Below are 21,235 nucleotides of genomic sequence, written 5' to 3' on the forward strand. Positions count from 1 at the left end.
GGCGGAGCTCACGACGGGAGTAGGGATCAGGGCAATGGTGCTCGTGGTGGGGGACGGGGATGACGGCGTCGACGTAGACAAGGTAGGCCAGCGGGGAGGAGGAGGCAGTCCGGCGGGGAAGCTCAGGGCACCGGCGTCGGCGTCGGCGTCGGGGGTGGAGCGGCGAGGGGATCGGGCTCCTCCTGATCCAGATCCAATGGAGGGGGAGGGGGAGCGAGTGGGGCGATTAGATTAGGGTTTCAAGGGGGAGAGGATAAGGGAGCGCCGGTTGGGCCGGCCGGCAGCTGGGGCGGTGGTCTGCTGGGCCTGAGCCCAGTGGGAAGGGGTTTCCTTCTCTCCTTTATTTTCTTTTAGTTTTTGTTTTTGTTTTTCTTTTTATTTATTTTCTTTTCTGTTTTAATTCATTTTAAAATACTTAGGCCTTTTATAAAATCATGGATCCCACACCATAAATTCCTAGGCATTTAATTGCAGACCTTGAACTTTTTTGTTTTAAATTTTGAAAAACTTTTATTGTTGACATTATTTTGAATTTAAAAATTTGAAAAGTTTTGATCCAACACGATATTAACAACAGTAACCGGGGTGACATGGCACCGTTAACGTGGGATTACTGTAGCTTAATTACCCGGGTGTTACATCCTCACTCCAGATCTCTGTGTCACTTCAGCGCCTCACCTCGAGTCTCTTTGTTTTCGTTTCTCCAGGAGAAGACATGGCAGCCGCCTCATCCCAAAGCAAAGCTCGCCTCCGACCTTGTCTCCTCCCGCTCGCTTGCAAACAACGTGAGGCGTCTCTGCCTCCTCGCGTTGGCCATCTCCAGGCCTCAATGCCCTGCAGCTTGCGTCCCCATGCTCCTCATCGTCGGAACCCCGCCAAGACCCAAGCTGCGCCATGGCCTTCCCGACGCCATCCGCAGCTGCCGGATCGGGCTCGTCCCCGAGGGATCCGCCCCCTCATCTCCCTCCCCGGAGTCCGCGCGCCTGGAGCTCCCCTGCGCCTCAAGCTCGTCTTTGTTGGATCCGTCGCCAAGAGCCGCCGCATCCCCGTTGTCTCCGTCCGGTCCGTGCCCGTGCCCCTTTTCCCGAGTGCCCCCGCCTGGATCTACTCCTCCTCACCTCGTCCGCGTCGCCGGGATCGCGCCAAGTCCGCCACTGCGTCCTCTGCTTCCCCTGCAACGAGCAACATCCGCTCGCTAGTTGACCGCGTCAACCCGCGACCTGGGTCCTTACCTCGCCAGCCGCCAGCTTCGACCGGGCCTTAGCCCATGGGTGAGCTGCCCAGCGCCTGCTTGTTTTGCCTGTTAGCCAGATTCGGCCCGTATAGTGTTTTTTTCCTCCGAACGAATTTAATCAATTATTCCAGGAACTGTTGTTTTACAGAAAACCCTCCTCGTTCATGCATTTAATAACTCCACGACTATGCATCATATGTAAAAACTTCATACATGTAAAATGTTTAGAATTTCATCTAGTTTCATAATATGCCACTTTCATCTATGTTTAAAATGTTGTTTGATTAAATTTGCTCAAATGCCATGCTAAAATGATTTATTTAATAACTAAATAACCGTAGCTCCAAATCTAATAAATTTATATGTAAATGGGGTGGAAAATGCATAGAGTAACTTGGTGCACTTTATTTTGATGTTTAACAACTTTAAAAATGTGATTTGGGGCAGAACAGTACCAAATTCAAAATATGCGCATGAGGATTTTCCGGAATTGTTGTTTGTTATTTCCGGCCTCATTTAAACTTGCTTAAATAGATAGTTTACTTATGCTTCAGCTCTTGCCATTTCTAACAACATTTATTATTGTTGAGTACATAAACGAGAGCGAACTAAATAATTGAATGTGGTGTTTCGTCAATATGCAACTTGTTGCAAATTGAGCTCCACTTAATTTGTAGTGTTGTTTGTTGCACTTTGTCATGCCATTACTCATTAAACAGGACATGCATCATACTTGAGTGTGCATCATGACATGCTTATGCTTGTTGGTTTACTGTGGTGTTTACTTCTTTCTGATTGCGCTTCTCCTTGATAGTTCCGGTTACCTTGCGATTGTGAGGACCCGTTGGACTACATTGGTTCGTCTACTTCATGGACTCGTTCTTCTTCCTAGCGGGATTTCAGGCAAGATGACCGTCACCTTGGATCTCACTACTATCATTGCTATGCTAGTTGTCTCGATGCTATCGCTATGTCACGCTACCTACCACTTGTTTATAAAGCCTCCCAAATTGCCATGATAGCCTCTAACCTTTTTCACCATCCCACCAAACCGTTGTTTGGCTATGTTACTGCTTTGCTCAGCCCCTCTTATAGCATGCTAGTTGCAGGTGCAGTTGCAGGTTGTTCCATGTTGGGACGTGGATATCGTGGAATATCACAATATATCTTATTTAATTAATGCATCTATGTAGTTGGTAAAGGGTGGAAGGCTTGGCCTTTTGCCTAGTGTTTTGTTCCACTCTTGCCGCCCTAGCTTCCGTCATACTGGTGTTATGTTCCTTGATTTTACGTCCCTAACACGATGAGGGTTTATGGGCCCCTCTTGACAGTTCGCTTTGAATAAAACTCTTCCAACAAGGCCCAACATTGATTCTACCATTTGCCTAATAACAACTAAAACTTGCATAGGGACCGGCTAGCACCCGAGGATAATTAATCAACCCCCCGGGCCAATGCTCCTCTGAGTGTTGGTCCAAACTGAGAAGACTGTGGGGCCACCACGGGGAAACTCGAGGTCTGGTTATTCGTAGGATGTCTCATCCGGTGTGCCCTGAGAACGAGATATGCGCGGCTCCTATTGGGATTTGTCGGCACATTCGGGCGGTCTTGCTGGTTTTGTTTTACCATTGTCGAAATGTCTTCTGCGCCAGGATCCCGAGTTTGATCGGATGTCCCGTGATGGAGGATTGTCTCCGCGGATCGTGAGCTTGTCATGGGATAAGTTGGGACACCCCTGCAGGGTTTAAACTTTCGAGCGCCGTGCCTGTGGTTATGTGGAAGATGGGAATTTGTTAATATCCGGTTGTAGTGGACTTGAACTAAACTCATTTAAAATACACCAACCGCGTGCGTAACCGTGACTGTCTCTTTTTGGGTGCATTCGAGAAGAGAACATGGTTGGGTTATGTTTGAACGTAAGTAGTTCAGGATCACTTCTTGATCATTACTAGTTTGCGACTGTTTGCATAGTTTCTCATCTTATTCTTGTACTCGTAAGTTAGCCACCATACAATGCTTAGTCGCTTGCTGTAACCTCACCATTTATCCATTCCATAGCCATTAAGCTTTGCTATTCTTGATACCCATGGTAATGGGATTGCTGAGTCCTCGTGGCTCACATATTACTACAACAACAGTTGTAGGTACAGGTAATGCGATGATCTGACGTGAGAGCGATGCTTGATTGCTTTTGGAGTTCTTCTTCTTCTTCGATCAAGGGACAAGTTCCGGCTCGGGAGCCTGGGATTAGCAGGGTGGATGTCGTTCTTCATTTTTATTTGATTTCATCCGTAGTCAGATCCTGCTCTTCTGTATGATGATTGCTATGTATTGATGAATTGTTGTATTCATGATGTAGCTTGTGGCGAGTGTAAGCCTTTATCTTGTATTCTCATCTATTCAGTACATGGTATGTTGTAATGATATCCACCTTGCTATGCACTCGAAATGCGGTTGTGCCCCAATCATGAATTCATCACGTGATTGGGATAGAATCGCATCTTGGGCGCTACACACACCGATGAATAATCAGGTGAATTCCCTCATGGGAGTTGTACAGGAGGAAGTACCCGTAGTGCAAGATTTTTCCGATGTATATCCGGCGGTATTACCAGGAATGCCAACGGACAGAGACATTGAGTTTTTGATTGAGTTATTGCCCAGCACAGCCCCAATATCCAAGAGACCTTATCGGATGCCCCCGAACGATTTGGAAGAGATCAAGAAGCAAATTAATGAGCTATTGGAGAAGGGATATATTTGGACAAGCTTGTCACCTTGGGGAGCCCCAGTTCTTTTGGTAGAGAAGAACGATGGAACCCTGAGACTGGTTGTGGATTATCGTTCAATGAACGACGTGACCATCAAGAACAAGTACCCTTTGCCGATGATTAATGATTTATTTGATCAGCTAGTTGGAGCCAAGGTATTCTCCAAGATCGATCTTTGATCAGGGTATCATCAGTTGAAGATTCGTGGGCAGGATATACCCAAAACAGCGTTCACCACCAGGTATGGTTTATATGAGTATACCGTCATGTCATTCGGATTGACTAATGCCCCTGCGTATTTTATGAGCATGATGAACAAGGTATTTATGGAATATATGGACAAGTTTGCCGTGGTGTTCATCGATGACATATTGGTTTTCTCTAAGAGCAAGGAAGAGCATAAGGAACATTTGCGTCTAGTTCTGGAGAAACTCCAAGAACATCAGTTATATGCCAAGTTCAGCAAATATGAATTTTGGTTGAAGGAAGTCGGGTTCCTCGGACATGTTATTTCAGGAGAAGGAATAGTAGTCGACCCCACCAATGTTGAATCGGTCACCAAATGACAGTCCCCCGCCTCAGTCAAGGAGATCCACAGTTTTCTCGGACTTGCAGGATATTATCAGAGATTTATTGAGAATTTCTCCAAGATTGCTAAACCCATGAATGAGCTATTGAAGAAGGAAAGCAAGTACATTTGGACCGAGGAATATGAAGCCAGTCTTCAGGAGCTGAAGAAACATCTAGTTACAGCCCCAGCGCTCATTTTGTCCGACATACACAAGGATTACCAGGTATATTGTGATGCTTCTCATCAAGGACTCGGAGGAGTGCTCATGCAGGAAGGAAAAGTTGTAGCTTATACCTCCAGACAGCTACGACCTCACGAGATGAATTATGCCACACACAATTTGGAGTTAGCAGCCGTAGTGCACGCACTCAAGACCTGGAGACATTTCCTTGTCGGAAATAGTTGTGATGTTTACACGGATCATAAGAGCTTGAAGTATATTTTCACGCAGAAGGAGTTGAACCTCAGGCAGAGGAGATGGCTTGAATTGATCAAGGACTATGACATGAGATTGCATTATCACCCAGGGAAGGCAAATGTTGTAGCAGATGCCTTGAGCAATAAAAGCTATGTGAACACCCTCATAGCTTGAGGATTACCTCGGGAATTAGCCGACGATCTCAGAGAGCTCCGACTGGAGATAGTAACAACATTATTTGTCGCCACCTTGGATATACAGTCCACTCTGGCCGAAAGATTCCATGAAGCCCAGAAGACGGACAAGGAAAATGCAGAGATAAAGGAAAAGATGAGTAACGGAAATGCTAAAGGTTTTCATGAGGATGAGCACAGAACTTTATGGTTTGAGGATCGTATCTATGTGCCCAATGACCCAGTGGTCAGGAAGTTAATTCTTCAGGAGGCCCATGATTCACCATACTCGATTCACCCAGGAAACACCAAGATGTATTTGGATTTGAAGGAAAGTTTCTGGTGGACAGGTATTAAGAAGGATATTGCCGAGTACGTAGCAGTATGCGATGTTTGTCAGCGAGTAAAGGCGGAACATCAGAAGGCGGTAGGGTTACTTCAACCTCTGTTGATACCCGAGTGGAAATGGGAAAAACTTGGGATGGATTTTATCACAGGATTACCCAGGACTCGTTCAGGTTATGATTCTATCTGGGTAGTAGTTGATCGCTTGACCAAGGTAGCTCATTTCATTCCCGTGAAGACCACATATACCAGCGCTAAGTTAGCCAAGATATGCATGACTAGGATCGTATGTCTGCATGGAGTTCCGAGGAGTATCGTGTCTAATAGAGGAACACAATTTACCTCAAAGTTTTGGAATCAGTTGCATGAAACTTTGGGTACGAGGCTGGAGTTCAGTACAGCTTTTCATCCGCAGACAGATGGACAGACTGAGAGAGTCAATCAGATTCTGGACGACATTGAGAGCCTGTGCGCTAGACTATGGGTCTAGCTAGGATGACAATCTTCCGTACGCAGAGTTCTTGTACAACAACAGCTATCAGACCAGTCTGGAGATGGCCCCTTTCGAAGCTCTATACGAAAGGAGGTGCAGAACACCATTGTTGTGGGATGGTGTTGGAGACCGAAAACTTTTTGGTCTCGATCTTATCAGAGATTCTGAAGAGAAGGTCAAGCTGATTCGAGATAGACTCAACATAGCCCAGTCGAGACAGAAGAGTTATGCCGACAGTAAACGCAAGGAGATAACGTATGAAGTGGGAGATGGAGCATATCTCCGTGTGTCCCCACTTCGAGGAATCAAGAGGTTTGCTATTAAAGGAAAATTAGCACCCAGGTTCATTGGCCCATACAAAATCCTCGAACGTAGAGGAGAAGTTGCATACAAGATGGAATTGCAGGAAGGATTGTCAGGAGTTCGCGATGTCTTTCACGTTTCCCAGCTGAAGAAATGCCATGCTGAGATGGTTGATATTCCTTTGAGACACACAGTGCCCCGAGAGGCCATACAGCTTGACAGTGATCTGCCTTATGAGGAGAAACCCGTCAGAATTCTCGGGACTGCAAATAGAGTTACCTGCAACAAGACCATCAAGTTCTGCAAGGTTCTATGGAGCCACCACTCCGAGGAGGAAGCCACCTGGGAGCAAGAAGAAGATCTCCATCAAGACCACCCGCACCTATTTGCTAGCCAACCCGAATCTTGAGGGCGAGATTCATCTTAAGGTGGGTAGGTTTTTAACATCCCAAATTTTCAATTTGGAATGTTTTACAATTATTAGCTAAGCATCTATGCATTTTTATTGAATTGTGTGGCATTTGGAAATTTTTCAGAGGAATTTGAGTTTTATTTGAATTTGGATTCAACTTGGGATTTGAAAATTTCACTTCAAATATCCCTGATAAATACTTGAGCAAAAGTATGAGAGGAGCTAACATGACACTCCAAAATGTCAGAAAAAATTAATGCCAAAAGTTTTGAATTCAAATTTAAGTTTTATCTGGAATTTTCAAAAAAAAAATCTTTTTAAGTTTGGTTTTTGCCTCTGGAAAATGTTCATCTTATAGGTTATGTTTTTTGAGAATTTTGATATATATATATATATCCTATATAAAAGTATACTTTATTTTCTCTATATTTGAATTTCTTCTCTGTCTTTAAAAAAAAGACCTCTCGCACCAGCCGGGCCAACCGGCCAGCCGGCCACCCGACGCAGCCCAGTAGCGAGCCAAGCCGTCCTGCCCCAGCATGCCCACGCCCGAACCCGTTTTTGATCGGCCGCCCGCTCGCTTCTCTCCCTCTCTCTCACTGACCCGCGGGGCCCGCGCCATCCCCAACCTCCCGATCCTCCCGTGTCAAGATCTCGCTTGCACCTGACGCCGTCGACATCTACGCTCTCCCAAAACCCTACCCCGAGCCTTTCCCTCGCGCAAGAAACCTGACCTATAAAACCCCCTACCTCTCCTCTCCCGAACCCCCTAAAACCCAACCTCAAACCCCACCGTAGCTCGCACCCTCGCCGTCCCAATCTCGCTCCTGCCGTCGTCGTTCATCATCGTGCCTGACGCCGGTGAGCAACCTCTTGCCCTCGAATCTTGTCAACCCATCTCCCTTAACCTTAGGCAGCCGTTTGACATGGTCTCGCCCCATGTTTTGTTTCACAATGACGCCCTAACAACCCAAGCTCTTGCCGGAGCACCGAGGCCGCTGCGAGCCTCCTGCTCGTTACCGTCGACGCCGACCTCCGTCTTCACCACCACCGTGACGCCCGTGAGCCACCACATCCACCCGCCTACTCCACCGCCGCTGAAAACCACCACAACCACCGCCCTGCTCGACGCCGACTGCCGCGCCATCGCCTCTGCTCGTCACCATCGTCGCCTGTAAGCCGCCACCCCCCCCCCCACACACACACACACACTATTAGATCTTCAATCTAGAGCGTAGATTAGATCGGTGTAACGTTTCGGCTTTTTTCTATTTAGATCGGTTATTCATCGGTTTATTTACGGTTTTATCATTTAGATCTAGTCAGTTTTACAGATCGGTTTTCTTTTATTAGCCCGTATATGTTTCAGTTAAAGTCCGCTCGCGCGTTAGATAGTTACAGATCCCACCCAATTCGGCCCGGTAGCGCCTATTTATTTTTTAGTTTTATTTTCGTTCTGTTTTAAAAACAGAAAAGTTCCAATCTTGTAAAATTTGTTTCTCTTAGGTTATTTAATATTTTTAGTTGATTCTTTTTGCTGTAGTTTGCAAATTTCCTGAAGTTCCTGTATAAAATAGTTTCGGCCATGTTCTAGTTTTTAAAAATTGTTTTATATGAGTTTTAGTTAGAATAGTATTTCTGCTATAAAATGAGTTAGAATTAATATTTTTAGGCAATTCTTTTTGTCACTGCTTTTTCTTACCTTGCCTAGAAGTAGGATTAATTTGGGTATTTATATATTTTATTAAAATTGTTTTTACACGAAAACAAGCCTGTTTTAGTTCATTTCACTTTGTTGTTGTTTCTGTTGTTTTAATTGCTTTAAAATTTATTTCCGCATGTGCTGTATTTTTTGTTTTAGATTTGTTTCTGTAGTTTTAGATGGTGAACTTTTATTTACAGAAAATAAAATGTTTATTTTATTTTTTTTCTTTCTAGTTGTTGGCTTGGAGTTCAGTTGGTTTTCTTTTGTTTTGATTGATTGTCTATGTGTGAAGTATGATAGCTTGTTGTTATGTTACTATGTTGGTATAGTAGTATGCTTATGTATTTATTGTTTGCTTCGAATAGAATTTCCGGAGTGCGAAGCTTGCTATCACGAGTCACTAGCGTTCGAAGACCGTCAGCCAGGGAAGTCATTTGATCATGTTCTACAATACCTATGATTTGTTGCATTAGAATTATTCCTCCCCACCATGCATGCAGTAGGAGAATTTTAAGTTATGTTCTTGAGTAGTTTCATGTGGTAGGTTGAACCCAATTCCCCTTGTTACCATTGCCCGGGACGATGTAGATTATTTTTCTATGCTCGTAGACGGGGTTGGTTGAGCGACTCATAAGGGAGATGTGAGAGTCAAGATGATGACAACCCCATGACTTCAAGCTCAAGATAGACTTCAAATTGACTACTGGGTGGAGGACGGTTGACGGGCACCCTGGAGCAACCAGCGGATGGTCGGGGTGCATGGAGAAGCGCAGTGACATCTTGCGGAAAGCTTCACCCAGCCACGAAGAGACGGATGGATACCCCTTGACCGGAAGCTTACTTGTGCAGCCGCAAGCCATTATGGGCTCTGGCTTGGTCGACCCTAGGCGTGACTCTGGACGGACGGTGCTACAAGATGTAGAAGAACGGTAGGATTGGATGGGCACTGGCAGTGGCCCAGAGGAACTCTGCGGAAGACCCTTTTTCATTCGTACCATCTTCAAACACCAGGCAGTGCAAGGACATAAAGGAGGAAATGATTCTTGCGGGTAAAGTGCACAAAACTCTGTGGAGTAGAAACCTAATCGATTAGCCGTGTCCCTAGTTACGGACAAATGAGCCTCTAGAATTGGAGTATTTCGAAAATATTAACATCGAACATAATTAATTAACCGATGGGTTATTAGGGTATGAGACACTGGTTGGCGGAACCATCTAATTAACAACCAATATTTTGTAGTAATTGCAAGCAAGTCCTTTTGTTGTAGGGGAAAATTGGCTTTTCCGCAAAAACTTAAACTTAGAGCCCCACAGCCAAATTGCATATAGAATTAGCATTGTTATTATTGTCTCTCTCTATGACTTGTCGGCATATTCAAAATGCTGACCTACATGGCTGCAACGTCTCATATTGCAAAAGAGTTTTCCGACCAGGAGTGAGGCTACGATCTACACTCGGTGATTACCCTATGGAGTCGGATGGACTCGCTTATTGTCTACGCTTCCGCAACATTTAGTTTTTTCCTCGGGAGTGGCCTTCGGCCAAATTTATTATATTGTAATAAAGACTCGATATGAGAATTGTGTAATAAATCAGGTGTGATTGAACTTTCAATTTTTCATCAATGTACTATGTGTACCAGCATGATCTTGGGATGGTACTGATACAGAGAGACTTGACCGATTTCGGGTCGGGTCGCTACAGGGTGAATGTAGATGTTTTTGCATGGCAACCATCTGACATCCCCGGTTTTCCCAGGGACATAATTGAGCACCACCTTGTTGTCGCCCTCACGCTCGGCCCGTCAAGCAGAAGGTCAGGAAGCAAGCATTGGAACAGCGGCAATTCATGGCATAAGAAATCAAGAAACTCGAGGTAGCTAGCCTGGTTAGAGGAGTGTTGCATCCAACTTGGTTGGCAAATCATGTTGTTGTGCGCATGGCAAATGGGAAATGGAGGCTTTGTATTGATTACACTGACCTCAAGAAGGCATGCCCAAGGGATCCTTTCCCCTTGCCGCGCATCAACCATATTGTGGACTCCACTGCCGGTTGTGATCTGCTCTCGTTTCTTGACGCTTACTCCGGATATCAGCAGATATTCATGTCCAAAGAAGATGAAGAGAAAAGCGCAGTCATTACTCCATGTGACACATACTACTTTGTGTGGATGCCTTTTGGATTAAAGAGTGCAGGTTCAACATTCGCAAGGGCAGTCCAGATCGGTTTTGAGCCTCAATTGCATGGGAACATAGAAGCGTACATGAATTATATCGTGGTCAAGACCAAGGACAAATCCACCTTGATCCAGGATCTAGAGGAAACCTTCTCCAACTTTTGAAAGACAAACATGAAGCTCAACCCCAAGAAGTGTGTGTTTGGTGTCCCCTCCGGCAAGCTCCTTGGATTCTTTATATCACAGCGAGGGATCGAAGTGAACCCCGACAAGATTAAGGCCATCGAGCAAATCCAAGCACCCAAGACCATCAAGGATGTGAGGCGCCTTGCCGGTTGTGTCGCGGCTTTGAGCAGGTTTATTTGAAGGTCTATTGAGCATGCCCTGTCGTTTTTCAAGATTTTGAAAAAGGCAGGTCTGGTAAAATAGACTCCAAAAGCAGAGGCTACGCTGCAAGACATGAAAAGATACCTATCCTCTGCGCCAACTCTAGTTGCGCCTAAACCATAGGAGCCGTTGATGCTATATTTGGCGGCGACAAATCAAGTGGTCAGTGTTGCACTAGTTGCATAGAGGGAAGATGATGATGAGGCAGCAACAGCGGCAGGGCCCTCCACCGACGAAGTAGCAATTTCTCCGGCAAGGCTAGATGCCGGGAAGGAAAAAATGGTGCAAGAGAAAATAGCTGAGGAGCAAGTTACATCGAAGAAGAAAGTGGTGCAAGGGGCAGTCTACTTTGTTAGTTCCCTTCTACAGGGGGCTAGGTCAAGGTATTCAGGCGTGCAGAAGTTGCTCTTTGGCCTACTCATGGCCTCGAGGAAGTTGCGCCACTATTTTCAAGCACATGAGATTACGGTGGTCACCCGCTTTCTGTTGCAGTGTATTCTAAGGAATCCAGAAGCAACCGGTGGGATAGTGGAGTGGGCACTAGAGCTATCGAGCTTTGCGCTCAAGTTTGAAAGTACGTCAACCATTCAGAGCAGAGCCTTGGATGAATTCATTGTGGAATGGACACCAACACTAGATGAGATCTAGGAATCAGCACTCCCCGGCAAGAAAACTGAGAAGAGTTGGATCATGTACTTTGATGGTGCTTTCTCGCTGCAAGGCGCTGGCATCAGGGTTCTACTTATCGCACCCATCGGAGAGCATCTCAAGTATGTGATTCAAATGCATTTCCCCCATGAGGAAGCTACCAACTATACTACGGCGTATGAGGGACTGCTTGCTGGCCTCAGAATCATGGTAGAGTTGGGAATCAAAAAACTGGTCGCCCGCGGGGATTCACAGCTTGTGGTAAAGCAAGTAAACAAAGATTATCAAAGCCCGTTGATGGAAGCGTACATGGATGAAGTGAGAAAGCTGGAATAACACTTTGATGGCTTGCAAACAGAGCACCTCCCTCCTACGGAAAACAACATTGTTGATCAGCTGCCAAAGTGTGTTGCCCAAAAGCTACATGTGGAACCAGGGACTTTTGTGCTTCGCTTGACTCCACCCACGGTTACCCCGTCAACAAGCGCCAAGAAGAGAAGGAAGATATGCACTGGCAAATACTTTTCGGCAGAGCTCCCAGAAGCCGCCAGTAAAGTAGTTACCGGAAGTAGTCATGCACCTACCGGTGAGCAGTGGCCTCAGGAAGAATCCCCGATTCTTGCTAATGAGATCAGTGCTCCCACGGCCGAAGAGATGCCTTTAGTCCTTGTTGTTGAGCCCCAAGGTCCAACATGGGCATAGCAGATAGTTCAATACCTCCAAACAGGAGAACTTCCCAAAGAACAAGAGCAAGCTGAGAAAGTAGCCCATTATTCAAGTATGTACCAGTTTGTGGATAACATTCTGTGCATAAAGAGACCAAATGGAGTGAAATTGAAGTGCATTGCCCAGGAAGATGGACTTAAGCTGTTGGCAGAGATACGCGGAGGCGTGTGTGGCTCTCACATAGGAGCCAGAACCCTTATCGGCAAGGCTTTTCGGCAAGGCTTTTATTGGCCCACTGCCCTCCAGGATGCAACTGAGCTAGTAACAAGATGTGAAGCATGACAGTTCCATTAAAAGAGCATAGACCAACTAGCACAAGCCCTCCAAACGATTCCTTTATCCTGGCCCTTCTTGGTCTGGGGGCTCGATATTTTGGGCCCCTTCCCCCGTGCTACCGGGGCTTTGAGTTCTTGTATGTCGCCATCGACAAGTTCAAAAAGTGTCCTGAAGTAGAACCGATGAGAAAGGTAACTGCACAGTCAGCCGTCAAGTTCTTCAAAGGAATAGTTTGCCGGTTCGAGGTCCCCAGCAGCGTCATCACTAACAATGGCACACAATTCACGAGCCATGCCTTCATGCAATACACTTAGAGCCTTGGAAGCAAGGTATGCTTTGCATCTGTTGCTCACCCAAGGAGCAATGGGCAAGCATAAAGAACAAATGCTAAAGTATTGTGTGGGATCAAGACAAGAACTTTTGAAAGGCTGCACAAGTGCGGGAGGCACTGGATTGATGAGTTGTCGGCGGTTCTTTGGTCACTCGGAATGACACCATATCGAGCTACTAGCCAGACACCCTTCTCCCTAGTTTATGGTGCAGAAGTGGTGCTCCCAGCGGAACTCATATATGTGTCACCTCTAGTACTTGCCTACGATGAAGTAGCGCAATGGCAACTCCGGCATGATGATGTCGTGCTTCTCGAGGAAGATCGTCTTTGGGCTGTTGTGTGTGTTGCATGCTACCAGCAAGTCTTGCGCCGCTACCATAGCCGCAAGGTTCATGCCCGGAGCCTTGAGGAAGGCGACCTTGTCCTTCGACGTGTTCAGTCTGCCAAGGGTACAATGAAGTTGACGCCGAAGTGGGAAGGCCCTTACCGGGTAATACGAGTCACCAGACCTGACGCAATCCACCTTGAGACCGAAGATGGCAATCACGTGCAAAACTCATGGAATATTGAGCATCTTCGCAAGTTCTACCCGTAAGGAGCGGTTGCCGGGCCTTGCCCCAGCAACCCATTTTGTACAAGAATAGCCTCAGAGGCTTGTAACCCTTTGTACAAAGCCAGGCGCAGACCCCGTGCATATCTGAATAAAACCAAGTGTTTTTCAAAACTTGCATGCATGTTTTATCTATATGCTATAGCATGATTTACATGCGATTACACTTGTTTAAATAAGGTGATTAATGTGCTGCCAAGGGCCTTCTACCATCTTTTCTCTTCTTTTTGTTGTATAATAAGGACAAAGGGTTCCTCACGAGCAACTTTCCCGGTGGAGGATGGTGGCGCGCATGCTTGAGACTTGTGGCGGCACCTTTTTATCCAGACGATAAGAAGCATAGCAAAGAAAGATAAGTCAGAAGTTTATTTCATTTAACATTTCCCGTCATCCCATATTGCATCCACGTATGAGAAACTTGCATGCGAGGAGACCTTTGTCGTGTCTTTCATTCGCGCTCCTATCCTTGCCTCGAGTCTATTCGACGAGATTAGTTGCAGCTGCGTTTAAAGTCGACAAGAGGCCAACCTCCATCTGTGCTCCTATCCTTGCCTCGAGTCTACTCGACAGGATTAGTTGCAGTAGTGTTTGAGAGCGGCAAGAGGCTTTGCCGGATATCGAACTTGCAAAAGACTACTGGAGGCTAGCCCTTCTAAAAAACGTCTAAGACAAGCATACAAATGTGAATATGGATGGGAAATATTTATATTTGATTCAAACGCAGCGGTAGCATACATCTTTTTTATTGAAAAAGAAAAGTGCTCTGTAATACCTTTCTTGTCCCTCTCCTCCTAGGGTTTACGTCGAAAGCAAGGAGGGTAAAAGGAGCACCTGGGGAATACCCTGGTCACCTTGCCAGGACCAGAGGGATGCATCCCGACAAGATCGGGAGAGCGCCTCCTCAGCAGGGAAGATGAAGCCAGGGATGGAGAGAGCGGCTAGGCGATGCCCTAGTCACTCCCGCCAGGACCAGAGGGACGCGGCTCGGCAGGGAAGACAAAGTCAGAGTCCACAAGCCTGTTGGGGTCCAACTGGAGGTGGCGGTGACGTCCAGGCCAAGCACCCCCGACAAATCGCTCTGCTAGGGTCTAGTTGCAGATGATGGTGCTGTCGGCGCCTAGCTGGTGATGACGGTGCTGCTGGCGCTCAGTCGGAGTCTGAGTCGCCGTCTTCGCACTTGATGACCAGATGCCCGTCGCCGTCATCTTCTCCATCGGTGTCCTCCTCGTCGCTGTCACTCGAGGAGGGACTTTCGTTCTCGCTCGAGCTTTCTACGTAGCACCCAAGACAAGCGCCTAAAGGCCTGAAGATCTTGATGCAGAGCGTATTGGACTCCACCTGCTTGAAGCGGAGGACGTGCCCCTCCGCAAGATGGTGGGCGCGCGCAAAGGTTTTCCACCCATGCCTGAAGAGCATGATGTTTGCGGGGAATTCAACGTCCACCCACGTGGTGCCGTTGCAGCAGCCGCTCGCGCGCAGAAACAGCTTGAGCAGATGGTCAACCTCCATGACCCTGGAAAGGGACGAGGGAGCCGCAGGCGGCTACGGGGAGGATCACGTAGCTCGACAGTGAACTCGAGCGACGTGTCCCCGTATGGCCCGCTGCCGGGGGTGGAGCGGTTGGAGGAGAGACAACGAGCAGACCGCTCTGTCCGCCTCGACCACGGGCACTGCGTCGACCCCGACCTTGCCCTGCGACCCTGCCTCATGCGCTGGAACCGGCCTCCATGGTCGCGTCCGAATCCGAAGCATGGTGTCGAGGAGAAGCTCTCGTCGCCGTGGCCGAAGCACAAGCCCGACCTCTTCCTTTCGCCATGATGGAAGCAGAAGCAAAGGAACAAGGGAAGGTGGATGAGCATCGTTGCCCTCGCACCCCTCCTTTTATAACGGGGAGCATGGGGGGTGGATCTCCACTACCCTGGGGCAACCGCCCCGCTCCACCAATCCAACTCCCTGCACCTGTGGCAGGCGCCATACTTCGTCGACCGCCCAGTTCTGCCTATCCGGCGTTTTGGCTCCTCTGATCAAGGCACTACCACCACAACCGCCCCTGCACCAATCCCACGCCCTGTGCCTAATCCGCGTCATGGGGATGAGGGGGAGGCTGCGATAAAGGGGGAAGTGATAGCAGAAATGACATTTACCCCAACACACGTGCGGGCATCCTAATGGCATCTTATGGGCATGGACGCCCCTGGTTTTTGACATGAATGGAATGCGTCGTCCAAACGCAAGGATGCCTGGATGAGACTGGGGGCCCAGATCCAGATTAATGAAGAAGCAAATAAGATCTCAAAACATAACACCATCTCCGGCAAGGTCAATGCGTGGGTCTACGTATTATTGGGCCTAGCCCAACGATGTCCGGCAGCACGTGTGGTCTAGGCCCAGGGGCTCCTGTCATTGCAACAAACATGGGTGTTTGTCGCCCTGACTTATGCACAGACGAGTTGCAGCTCCTTTAGCAAAGTATCAAGTTTCATACATCAACCAGACCAGAGAAGCCGCTCTTCGTGAAATCAAGGAACGCATTAAGAAGATCCAAGCTTGAGACAAGGCCCAAGATTATCAACATAAGCAACCAACCCCCGGCAAAAGCGAGCTAGCAAGTCGCGGCCCAGCAAGCCCCTCAGGCACGAACTTGCCGCCAAACGCTAGCGCTCCACCTCTCTGGCCAGCTGGACGCTGATCAGTAGGGTGTCGAGCCCGCAGGTGATTAGGTGGAGCCAAGTCGTACGTGTCAGCTTGCTAGGGAGGAGGATTACTATTTTTGACACCCGTCCTAATGGCGTGTCATGCTAATAAGAGGTAGGTGGATAAGCGGTGCTTCACCCTTGCTGGGTTCACCCTCCACACAACACCTAGCAATGCATTTAATGCACTTTTGTCCTAACTAGAAGAGTTAGGTATGATAGATCTGCATCAGTCTAATCACCCTGTAATGACTTTTTTGCCATTGTGGTTACCTCTTGAGCTATAAAAGGAGGGCCGAGGCAACCTTTACAGGGGTTTGAACCTTTGCAACCCACACACATAGGAATCCGTGCAGCTGCCCTCTCCTAGCGACTTGCTGGGGAGGACCGCTCCATGTACTTTCTTCCACCTCCACTCAATACACCAAAGCAAGAGTAAGGTTTTACGCTTCTCGGCGGCCCGAACCTGGGTAAAATCATGGCATCTCCTGTTGTGCTTGCTCTTCGCGTCAACTGACCCCCTGCAGAACCAGCAAAGGGGCTGCCAGGCCCCATAGATCGCCGGCTCCACGTCGATAGGAGGCGACATCCTGTTAGAACCGGCGAGGACGCGGATACGATGGCCACCACCAGCGATGAGGACGGTGATCAGCGGTGAGGTAGGCGGGCGAGGACGGCGATCGGCGGCGTGGCAGGCGGGCAAGGATGGACGGCGATCGGCGGCGTGGCAGGCGGGCAAGGATGGCCGGCGAGCTAGCTGATTTCTGCGAAGGATCGCGGGATGTACTTGATGACGGATGCCATGACTTTTCTTTATTTCCTTAACGAAACAGTCGGGGAAAGGAAAACCAGCATACGGTTGTAGCTATTTAAATTGTGTGCGTAGCGTGACCGGCCGAAAATTCGGCCGGCAGACCGGCGCGTATCAGTGGACTTCCAGGAATGCTGAAAATTGTGCATGATGCACCATGATGATAGTCAAATTGTAGTTTATGTGTACGAATACACAAAGTTATATAAGATGGAGAAATACTGGCATGTGAGGCCACAATAAGACTGTTATGATCCCTTTTTAGTAGAAGCAATTCTTTCTTGCAAAGAACCCATTTCTGTACTAAGAGTAGGTTGATAACCCACTGCGGAGGGCATTCTCCCTAATAAAGCGGATACCTCTGATCCTGCTTGAACAAAACGAAAGATATTATCGATAAATAAAAGCACGTCTTGCTTATTAACATCTCGGAAAGTGGCTACTAAGATGTTTCAGTTCGCCAGGTTGTCTCTTGCCTGCTCATGGATTCAGCAGGCAGTTTAAAAGGTTGACCTATTTGGGAATCTCCGGATCTATGCTTATTTTCAACTCCCCGAAGCATTTCGTCGCTTGCTACGCCCTTCCTCGTCTTTGGGTGCCTAGGTATCCACCGCAAGCTCAGGCAGATGTAAGAAAACTTTGGAGATATCATTCTTTATGTTGTATTGCTTTACTGTTAGTTAAAGTTATGCTTTTTCTAACACAGCATAATGAAGTTGCTCGCATACATAAACATATACTTACCCTTATGAATGTAGGTACGCACAATCTAACTCTATGAGCACCTTCGAGAGACTGAGCGGACACATTATTTTGAGATTGACGAAGTCGCCGCAGACGCTTTCGTAGTTGACGAAAACGTCTCTTTTCACTGAATGCACATCACAGAAGGCCTAGAATAAATTCAGAAAATGGGAGCACCAATGTCAAATCTAAGACTTGAAGTCTAATAAGCTAGGGATACCAATTTCAAGTCTAACCATCCAATCATATGTTGGTCCGTAGTCAAAGTTATGTTTGATAAGTTATGCTCTCGAGCCACGTATTGCTTTACTCAGTGATATACGTTATCTCGGGTTAACTTGCAAGTACTCACTGGCTCGTTGGTGTAGACAAAGTGAGGATTCACCCTTCTTGTGCAAACATATTAAAGCATGGATTTTATCACAAACCAAACGTTGGAATGTTTCTTAGCATTATTTTTATGACAGATTGTTGTCGCGAGTATGACAATTTCTTTAGCAAGCATGAGAAATCGTTGACATGAGAAGATTGCCATGCTCACGACAACATTTGATTTTGATCATTCCCGTCAAGCATTAAATAATGTAGTAAGGAATGGAACTAGCTTTTTCTTTTAGTCAAAGTGAAGTGATCTTGTGGTTTAATATGGCTGCGGAGTCGATGCCGTTGCAAAAATAACATCCGCCTCTAACAAGAACCGGTCAACTCGTCTTCAAGCGAAGTAACAATTCAATATTCATTCAGTATCTGTATTCTTATTTCCAGCCTCACGCTAGGCGGCACGAAATACATGAAGAATAAGGGTGCGCACTTGGTGTTATTCACACTAATTAAAGTTGATTAAATATTCGGGCAGCCATCTATCTACGTTTGGCGCACAACAGCAGTAACCATGAAGTGGCTGGCTTAACTGCTCGCAGTTATAGGTTCGGTGGCCTTCCTCAGCCATTCCTTCTCCTGAACATTTAGGTAAGACTCCAAGATTTTCTGGCAGTCGGAGTGGTACAAGTTTACCCATTCGATCTCCGCAGGGGTCAACAAGGCAGTGTTTATAAGTTTAGTCTGGTATGGAGCCTGCACAACGTAAGAAATTCATCAGCATACGAGGAAGGAGTGGTACATGACAAGAAACACATGCTCAAGTGAACAGGTGAAAAGAACAGTAGGTTATGGAACTGCCAGTGGGCCTGCAAAGCTTTCTTATATTAAATGTGAATCAGTGATAAATATTGAAGGCTTCGCCTGAAAGGCCTCCATGCAGGATTTAAAGAGCTGCTACTTCCCTTATTTTCGGAGGCACGATTGGGATTCCTTGCCAGGACAGATTATACACATTACTTCAGCACAGCAATCGTCATACATCAGATCCTAGTATAGTACTCCCTCCGTCTCCTGCTGTTTTTCTTACCCAAGTCAATATATTTCTTGTCTTATAAGTGTTAAACAACTTATAAGACAAGAAATATATTGACTTGGATAAGAAAAACAGCAGCAAAAGCTAAGAGAATGTATTATTTATTGAATAGAATTCCAGGGCTCATAACATTGTGAAATCGAAGACCCTCCTCAGAGAGCTCAACCTAGAAAAGCAGCTATTTTCCATGAATATGTCTTAATTTCATCAGCTACTAACTTGGAAGCGCTAGTTCAAAGTGAAAACAAAGAACATAAATAACAGCTATTGCGGTGGACAATGAACAAACAATACTTACCCATGTTATATGTTCAAATGACAAATAACCCTTTTCCCCAAAATTAAATTTAGTATCAGCCTCTTTGACTATAAGAACATTCTCCAACCTTATACCAAAGTTTCCATCTTCGTAGTAACCAGGCTCTGCAACAAGAGATTATGCAACTTACATTCACTGGTATTTGAGACAACAGGATTGACACTGGAGTATAAGTAATTCCATTTTGAACTGTTAACAGCAGTGTGAGCTCGGATATTCACTGACCATCTGTTACAGTCATTGATGCTTGCAGTGGTACATTGCGAGCAGAAGGTCTAAAGCTAATTAGATGAGGGCCTGGTTACAAAGAAACAGATGGTCACATCATTCCATGATGGCTATTCATTCAGATGAACTAAGAGAAAATAAAGAGGATGAGTGACCCATCTGACCTTCATGGACATTCAAATAAGATCCGATTCCATGGCCTGTGCCATGCCGATAGTCAAGACCACTTTTCCACAGTGGGGTTCTTGCCAGAATGTCAAGAGCATGACCTACAAGCAATGTTGAATAGTTACACAGAACATTCCATTATAGGTAAAAATAAAAGATAATGCCATCTCCTTGTATATAAATGCAAATGCAGGTACACGTATAAATAGTTAGCTTCGCTAAGAAAATACAAGGATTAGTCTCAATTGTCCAATTCGCCAAGAGAAACTCTGCGCGAGTGGGTGCCCAGCCACGCTATCCACGTCGTAGACCCTTTTTTTTACCATCCGATTCCCTGACCTTGGCCGCAAATCGATGGCAGATCGATCATCCCACGGCAGCCCTCCAAAGTCACATTATAACCCTGAAAAACTCGGTTTCAGCTCGGCACGCCCCATTCCAGGCCCCCGAGCCCGTTCTCCTCCCATCCCGTCTCACAACCGCCGTCTCTCCCTCTCTCTCGTCTCCCTACGCATCTCTCTCCCTTCCCCAGATTCAGCCACCGCTGTCAGCCTCGCTCCCTCGTCTCTTCCCCCTTCTAGCGCACGCCTAGGCGAGGGAGGTGCGCCACCGTTACTATCTCGTGCTCGTCGATGGCCTCTTTGAGCAAGGTGCGTTGCCATCGTCTTGTGCTCCTGCTCTGTTGCGCCCACCTCGTCCTCTTCACACAGCTGCGTTCGTTTCCTCAGGCGCCATCAGATCCTGCAGAGACCGACATCGGCGACCACAACGGCTTGACTGAGCTGTACGCGGTGGCTGCTTGTCTGTGGAGGCAAGGCGAGCAAGCTACTCGGTCCTCCGGCCACACGAAAACCGTCGGGGCCGCTCACCAGAACCAAGCGCGGATGATGGCCAGCTCGACTCCGGCGTCAGCATGCAAGTGAGATGGCAGGGGCGATTGCGCCTGCGGGGGCTGGAGCCGGGGGCAGCTCGAGCGCGCGGCGACCGTGACGGTGGTGGCCGCTGGAGCTCGAACGCTCACCGAGTGTGGCAATGGCGGCCGATGGAGCTCGGTGTTGCCTATGCGCAGCCAGCTCGAGCATGCTGTGAGCGTCTCGGTCCACCGAAACGATGAAGAGCGGACGCAAGGCCTGCACCGCACCAGGTCACCAGGCACCGGCAAGCCGGATTGACGCCACGTGCTGCTACTCTATTGGCGTGGCAAGCTGGGTCCGGATCAAGTCAGCCAGCACGGGAGGGCGGTCGACAGCACAACACACACCCACATACAAACTTGGGT

At 47.3% G+C, this 21,235-nt stretch overlaps 1 protein-coding gene across 2 annotated transcripts in view; it reads right to left on the minus strand.

Moving 5' to 3' along the window:
* Positions 1 to 18,515: 18,515 nt before the first annotated feature.
* LOC119285720 (aminopeptidase P1-like) overlaps positions 18,516 to 21,235 on the minus strand; it is a 30,135-nt gene continuing 27,415 nt past the window's right edge. Inside the window, exons 13-16 of one of the 2 annotated variants that reach the window (XM_037565048.1) lie at positions 19,953 to 20,057; positions 19,786 to 19,857; positions 19,540 to 19,664; positions 18,516 to 18,901 (exon numbers count right to left, since the gene is read on the minus strand). In XM_037565048.1, the coding sequence (XP_037420945.1) occupies positions 18,734 to 18,901; positions 19,540 to 19,664; positions 19,786 to 19,857; positions 19,953 to 20,057 (470 nt within the window). In that variant the 3' untranslated portion in view covers positions 18,516 to 18,733. Of the gene's footprint in view, positions 18,902 to 18,932; positions 19,223 to 19,539; positions 19,665 to 19,785; positions 19,858 to 19,952; positions 20,058 to 21,235 lie in introns of those variants that run through there. The other variant, XM_037565049.1, reaches the window with a different exon arrangement.

The sequence above is a fragment of the Triticum dicoccoides genome, chromosome 4A (assembly GCF_002162155.2).
Source record: "Triticum dicoccoides isolate Atlit2015 ecotype Zavitan chromosome 4A, WEW_v2.0, whole genome shotgun sequence".
NCBI lineage: Eukaryota > Viridiplantae > Streptophyta > Magnoliopsida > Poales > Poaceae > Triticum > Triticum dicoccoides.